Source organism: Grammomys surdaster, unplaced genomic scaffold (assembly GCF_004785775.1).
Source record: "Grammomys surdaster isolate TR1022 unplaced genomic scaffold, NIH_TR_1.0 169, whole genome shotgun sequence".
Classification (NCBI taxonomy): domain Eukaryota; kingdom Metazoa; phylum Chordata; class Mammalia; order Rodentia; family Muridae; genus Grammomys; species Grammomys surdaster.
The window spans coordinates 11,414,420-11,422,001 of NW_021604617.1; the positions used below are offsets into that span (position 1 = coordinate 11,414,420).

The following is a 7,582-nucleotide window of genomic DNA, read 5'->3' on the forward strand; positions in this document are numbered from 1 at the left end:
GTATATAGATACTGGAGATCTGAACTCAGGTCTTCACACTAGCAAGACAAGTCCTTCTACAAACCAAGCAACTCTTTATTCCCAGAAGAGATCATTTCTATGGTCCAATTTGGAGTTGACTAGTTTCTAAGTCTGCTTATTAGTCACATGTACAGACATGTTTGACTAAACAGGAGGGGGATATTAGTTAAATGTCAGCCTTTTATTTTCTTAAAGATTTTATTTTGATTCTGTATCTATGTAAGTGTCTGTCTATTTGTGTACATGAGTGCAATATTGGGGAGTCCAGAAAAGGGCATCGGCTTCCCCTGGAGCAGAAGCTATAGCCAGTTTAGAGCTGCCACAGGGTGCTGGGAACTAAACTTGGGTCTTCTCAAAAAAAAAAAAAAGGACATTCTCTTAGCCACTGAGCCATCTCCCCAACCCTGATTAATTTTAGTTATATGTATGTTCTGTGTGTATATGCACGTGAGTGCTAGTGACTACTGAGGCCAGAGGAGGGTACTATACTCTTTACACCTGGCATTGCAGGCAGTTGTGAACCACCTGGCATAGGTGTTAGGAGTGTGTGTGTATATTTATGTATTTATGCATGTATATAACTATAAATATATATATTAGCAGATATCCAAAAAGAAGTTTGACCACATATCTCTTAGTATTATTAACAATTAGTAAAATTAAACAACCATTATTTTCTCATGTGCTTATTTTTTCAATAAAAATATTTTAAAATTAAAAAAATCAATTAAACAAATCCAATAATAAGTAAAAAGAATAGGTAGAGTGGTTGAGGAGGCACCGATGTCAATCTCTATGGATCTCTATCCTCTAGAGGCATACACATACATACAACATGAAATACACACCACACATATAGCACACACATGCAACACAGACAGCACACACACAGATAGCACACACACACATATAACACACACATACACAGCACACACACATACAACATATGAAATTCATACCACACATATAGCACAAACATGCACACACATGTAATACAGAGAGCATGCACAACACATACAGCACACATACAACACATACAGCATACACACGCACAACACATACAGTCTATACACGCACTGTGGTCAAGTGATTTATCAGAGAAATGAAAGGCTGATTCACGTTTTGATATGAGTAATAAACTCATATCAATAGGACAAAAAAAGGAAAAGCATATGGTTTTATCAGTTGATACAGAAAACCAAGAAAGAAAATTCAGCACCAATTTATGACAAAAAAATTACTACTGATGTAGAAATAAAATGTCTTGAACTTATAAAAAAGAGCATTTAAAGAAAATTCTATATCCAGCATGGTACTTAATGGAGAAAATACAAAGCTTTCCCTTTAAGACCAGACAAAGCACTGTTGGACAACAGTAGTAGTCAACAGAGGGCTGGAAACTACAGCTGTTGAGTCATCTGACAAGAGCCCACCTGCTTGAATTAAACAACATTATATAACTCTGATATAGGATAACACAGCCAAATTTCTACTTGAAAGGTTATATCTTAGCTAAAAATATTCCCCAAAAGACTGAATGAGACAATGCTACTTAACTTAGTGTGTCACACTGTCTAAGGTCACTTAGTACTCCAAGGAACTTAAGGACTCATACAATAATATAAGCTACCAAAATTCCAATGACATTTTCCATTGGAAAAATGGAAACTTAGCCTTCACATGGAATCATAGGGGCCCCACATAGCCAAAGCAATCTTGACGATGGAAATGAACAAAGCTGGAGGCAGTGCATCACATGGCCTGAAAGGTACCACACCCTTGTTACAGGCATCAAAACAGCAGGAGACCAGACACATGAACCAATATAATAGAATAGAGTGACCGAAAGTAAATCCACTCATTGATGGTGAACTGGCATTTTATAAAGGTACCAAGACTCTCTAGTGGGACGATTCTGCTTCTTAATCAACAGTGTTGGGATCATAGACCATCTATATGCAGAAGAAAGTGGGTTGTTTTTTTTTTAAATCTCATACAGTATATAAAAACAACTCAATTGGATTAATCTTGAGAGTGTAAAATTCCTAGAGCAAAAACACAGAGGGGAGCCTCCAGATATTGATCTGGTAAATGGGGATTTGAGGAAACCGAAAGCGCAGACAAACAGGATGACTCTAAACTAAAATCCTTCCGTATAACTAAGGCGTCTCTGGTAAGTGAGCAACCCGTCAGATAGGATGTGATGGTTATGAATCGTCCATCCTATAAAAGGTTAATGTTCCCAATACAAGCAGCTCCAACAACTCCACAGTAAGAACAAAACTGGACCTAAACAGACATTTCTTAAAAGAAGATCCAAAAGCTGGCTGGAGAGATGACTCAGAATTTTGGAGGGCTCCTTGTACTTCCACAGGACCCTAGTTTGGTTCCCAGCACCCACACTGAGTAGTTTACAGCTGCCTATAGACAGCTTCTGAGGGTCTGACACAGTCTGGCTTCCAACATACTGATCTTATATACGTTACCACCGTCCCACAACATATGCACACATGCACAGACACATGCATAAAAATAAAAATATCTACTAACGAAGACCTATAAAATATTCAACAAGTATCTGAGAAAATGTAAAACACCATTGCCAGGGAAATGGGAATCCAAGCCATCATGATATATTATCTCATTCAGGTTAGAATTTGTATTATCAAAACCAAAAGAAACCCAGACGTGTCAGAGGACAAAGACAAAGGGGAATCCTTGGAGACTGTTGTTTTAGAATGCACATTAGTATAGTCATGTAGAAAATAATATGAAGGTTTCCCAAAAGTTTAATAGATTTACTGTGGGATCAAGCTATCCAGTTACTGAGTTTATAGCCAAAGGATGTGAAATTAACATGTCCAAAAGATAACTGCACCTTCATGTTTACTGCAGCATGCATTCTGGGGACCATGACATGGAACCAAGTGTGTCCGTCTGTCTACAGATGAGTGAAGAGAATGTAATACAAACGTGCACTGTGAAATACCATTCTGCTTTCTAAAAGATGGAAATTCTGCAACAGTACAGAAGAAGGTTTAGGACAGAGAAGCCAGGCATGGAGAGACAAGAACCTAATGATCTCAAATGCAAAAATTCGGCTACCAGAAGTAGAGTTTAGAGATGTAGCTACTGAGGGCTGTGAGGTAAGTGGAGACTTGAGGAATGCTGGCAAATAATACAAAATTCCTTTTCAACAGCAGACTAGGTTAAAGAGCTATGGGACACCATGTAGTCCCTAAAGTTAGAAATATTGTAGTAACTGCTGATAGAGTGCACAAATATTTTCATACAAGAATTGATTGAGTGTATAAAACAATATACAGATTAATGACTTTATTTAGCCATTATAAAATGTGCACATATTTCAAAGCATGCTGTATATGACAAATATATATATATGCAAATATATGTATATTTATAAATTTATACAATTTATATTCAGTTCTAATAAAATGAAGAAATCAAAACATATCAATCTAGAGAATGTCTGAACAAAACACATTCTTTTCCTAGAAAGTTCATTATTTTCCAACAAAACCAGTTCTTACCAGAATTTTAATTGGCTTCACAACCTTTCTAGTAATGATACCAGGGGCTCTCAAACGGATGGATTCCAGAATACACCACTTAATTAGATGGAGCTTCTTCAAGTCATCTTCAGACACCTTAATCTTGTCTTTACCTGTAAAGAGAGTTTTAAAGATTAAAGAAGAGATGCACTGGAGAGACCAGAAGGTAGATTCTCGCAGGCTAGTCAATACAAGATAGGCTCACCAACAAGAAAAGACCCGCTGTGATGTATTGATTTTGCTGCTTTTCTCTGACAAGATGGACTGGCATCCAACATAGCTGTAACAGTCCTGTGGCTACAGGATGACTAAGAGGGTCCCTGTGTGGGAAAGGGTTCAGTTTTTTCTCGCCTCATTCTTCCTTGTCAAAATCCTCACTGTGCTTAAAGAAATAGCAGTACAACAGGAAATAAAACAGACTTGTAAAGTAAACATTCCAAAAAAAAGTGCTGGACATGCTTAGCCATTGGGGAATGTAAGCATCGTTTTCTTAAGTACTTGGGAGATGGCTCAGTTGGTAAAGACTTGTCATGCAAACATAGGGACCTGCGTTCAGATCTCCAGCATCTGTGGAAAAAGCTAAGTGGAATTGAATGTCACCACTAGAAAAGCAGAGATGGAGGGTCCCTGGGGCTTTCAGGTCAGCCAGCCAAGCCAAATCAGTGAGCTCCAGGTTAGCTGAGATACCCTGTCTCAAAAATTAAGGCAGAAAAAGCAATCACAAAAGACATCCACCATCCTCCACAAGCAGATGTACAGAATGGTCCAGGGATCCTGCTGCCCTTTTTTGGCCTCCATAGGTACTGCATGCCATGGTGCACATACACACATGCAAGTAAACCACTCAAACACTAAAAATAAACTGTTCTTTTTTAAGTTCTGGAGATCATCATATGGCAGACACACACACACACACACACACACACCTTTCAGATTCTATCTCATTCCGGTAAGAATGGATATTATCAGACAAGCAAAGGAGAACAAATCTTGCGATGTATATAGAGGAAGCAGAGCTCTTAGACAGCGCTGATGGGACAGTGTACTGGTGCAGACACTACAGAGATCAGAATAGAAAGTCTTGATGAAACTAAAACAGAAACTACCATGTGGTACAGCTATGTGACTTCTGAGTACATTCCCAAGGAAATCTAAGCCAGAACACCACAGAGATACTCATATGACCATGTTTGTTGTTGCTCTGTTTACAGTGGTCAAGATACAGAAACAGCCTAGGTGGTTATTCCTAGAATAAAGGAAATGAGGTACATATACACAGTGGAATTTTATTCAGGTATAAAGAGGATTGAAATGGAATTCACTGGAAAAGGAATACAACTGGAGGTCACCGGAATTGGTAAGGTGGCTCGGCAGTTAAGAGAACTTCTTATTCTTGAAGAGGGCCTGGGTTTGGTTTGCAGCACTCACAACCACCCATGACTTCAATTCCAGGCAGATTCAACATCCTCTTCTGGCACCAGATATCCATATAACACATAGACACGCATGTAAGTAAATATACATACACATAAAATAGATAAGTCATTTTAAAGCACTGGATATCATGCAGAATAACACAGACTTGGAAAAATAAATGACTCGTTTTCTCTTATGTGCAAAATCTAATACCTGAGTATATCTATGAACATGTACATATGCTATGTTAGGAGATAGGAACTAAGAGACGAAGATCAGTGTGTAGGGGGAGAACAAGAGTGGGTAGTGGAATGTAGTTAATGCAGGGTAAGGGGTCAGCACAAGAAGAGGTCAGACGGGTAAGGGTAGCAAAACCTGAATAAGAACAAAGTATATAAAGAGATATTTGTGTACGAAAACATCACAATTTCTTTGTATGTTAACTAAAATTGTAATTTTAAAAGAAACACACAAACACACACACATAAATACACACCATGTGATATAAAAACCTCCCTTCAGGGTATCCAGACGCTTCTGGGAATTTCAGAGGGGTTGGGGGTGGGGGGTGTGGATGGGAGAGAAGGCCTTCTCTGAGGATCTTAGTGTTACATCTCTTTTAGAGGAAGGCCTTCTCGGATGACCGTCAATAGAACAGCTCTCTTCGACGATCTTAGCTTGTGCCCATACTTTTATTCTGGGTTTGTATGCGTATACTTTATTTGGGGTGAACCATGGGTATATGTGGACCTTGAGGAATAGGAAAGAGTTTTCAGGGTAAATGAAGTTCATTGACTAGAGTTTAAAAGTTCTATGAACGCCTCATTTGCATGGAGAAGCATTCTAGGAATCCCAGGTACTGCCTGGGCAGGTTCTGGGGGGCTTGGGGGAAGATGAAGTTGAACTTGTAGGTCTACTAAGGACTACTTGACCTTCCCCAAATAGAGAGTGTGAGGTTTCAGGCTCCCCAGACAAGGTGAGAGAGGAGCAAGCCCTGCTGGGAAAGGGCCTCCATTTTGCATGGAGCTCAGAGAAGCTATCTGGTCATGACAGACTTCTACCTTAATTAGCAGGTTCCCCCACAGTTTCAAAACTGGATCTGCAATGCCCATTTGATGTCTAAGGAGAATATGAAATATCTTGGTGTACGAAGATAATGCCAGAGTTTTCCCTCTGGTAATTACAGTCTGCATATCTCTCTTATTGCACCTCGCATGGAATCTTGGAGACGGTGTGACCTTTGTTACATTACCGAGCCTGTTTGCCTGACTCAGCTGGCTTACATAATATAAAACTGGACCATTGACTATATCTGCCTTATGGAGCTGCTGTCAGGGTGCTGAACATGAATGTGAATGTCTCCAAATCACAGCTGCCAAACAGCAAGAACTCAGCAAACGTTAAGCCGTCATTATGATTCCCTCTGCCCTTTGCAACTGTTTGAAACACTGGCTCCCACTCACCCTTCAGGCCATGGGATCAAACCCTTCATCCCCCCACATCAGATGCTTTCCCCGACTACTCCAGTTCTTTCCCAACTCAGCACCATGCCATGCTGTCTTCATGGGTTTGGGACAGGAATTAATTCAGCTCATATTTTTAACATGGGATTCCCCAAGTGCAATAACATTTCATTCCCTTCTGAATCTCATTCATTAGTGTACTTATGATCTAACACAATGTCTTGTGCATGGGAAGCATTCTGAACATTATTAGTGGTGGGATAAATGAACAGACCAATGGGCTGATGTTTGAAACAGTGGAAGAAAAGACCAGTTTGAAAATGCTGTAGCTTGTGTGTGTGTGTAACGGGAAAGAGTTAGAGACAATTCTAAAGCAGAATAGGGGGAATGTTTAAGTGAAATAGAATTTAATGAAAACCTTGCATGTGGTGGACTCAAGAATTGACAGTTCTGGGAAATTCTCCAATGATGCTACACTCTGGTCTGGAGGCCACAGTTTAAGGAAAAAAACAAAACAAAACACGGTGGCAGATTAAAAGAAATAGAAGGGAACTGTGAATATCCCAGAGTGGGAGAGCACTGACCTACATGTCAAAGGCCCTGGGTACAGTAAATCAGTAAATAAACAAATGATCTTCTTGTACTTTATTTATTAAATATTCATGCTTTAAAGCTGCTCTTATTACTATACTAATTTTAAAGTTACCCCTCCTCTTTAAAAATAGAGGTAAATACATCTAAGGGATGAAAATCATGATTGAAATTATAGTGGAGGGCAGAAATCCCCAGCGCATGTGCTGTCAGCAAACATCACTCACCCCGCTTGGATTACCATCCATGTGTAAGAAAGAACTTTCAGTTCCTATGATGAGCCATAAAACCAGGCCATGCCTTCTCTGAGTCTGACAGATTTTAATCCAGAAATTTTTATTAATTTTAAAGTCTTATTTTAATTTTTGTATTGGGGTCCTGAGATTAGGCTTGGAGTCAGAAGCAATTACCCTGTAAGCCATCTTACCATTTTATCTTTTTTTATATAATTACAAAGGTGTCAGCTCCTTCTAAGCAGTGGTACCTAAGATGTCACCGGCCTAGCTTACATACCCACCC

The 7,582-nt window shown here is 39.3% G+C and overlaps 1 protein-coding gene across 1 annotated transcript in view; it reads right to left on the bottom strand.

Moving 5' to 3' along the window:
- LOC114620488 (24-hydroxycholesterol 7-alpha-hydroxylase) overlaps positions 1-7,582 on the bottom strand; it is an 81,895-nt gene that overhangs the window by 25,387 nt on the left and 48,926 nt on the right. The window contains exon 8 of the mRNA XM_028766575.1: positions 3,573-3,706. Within this exon, the coding sequence (XP_028622408.1) occupies positions 3,573-3,706 (134 nt within the window). The remainder of the gene's footprint in view (positions 1-3,572; positions 3,707-7,582) is intronic.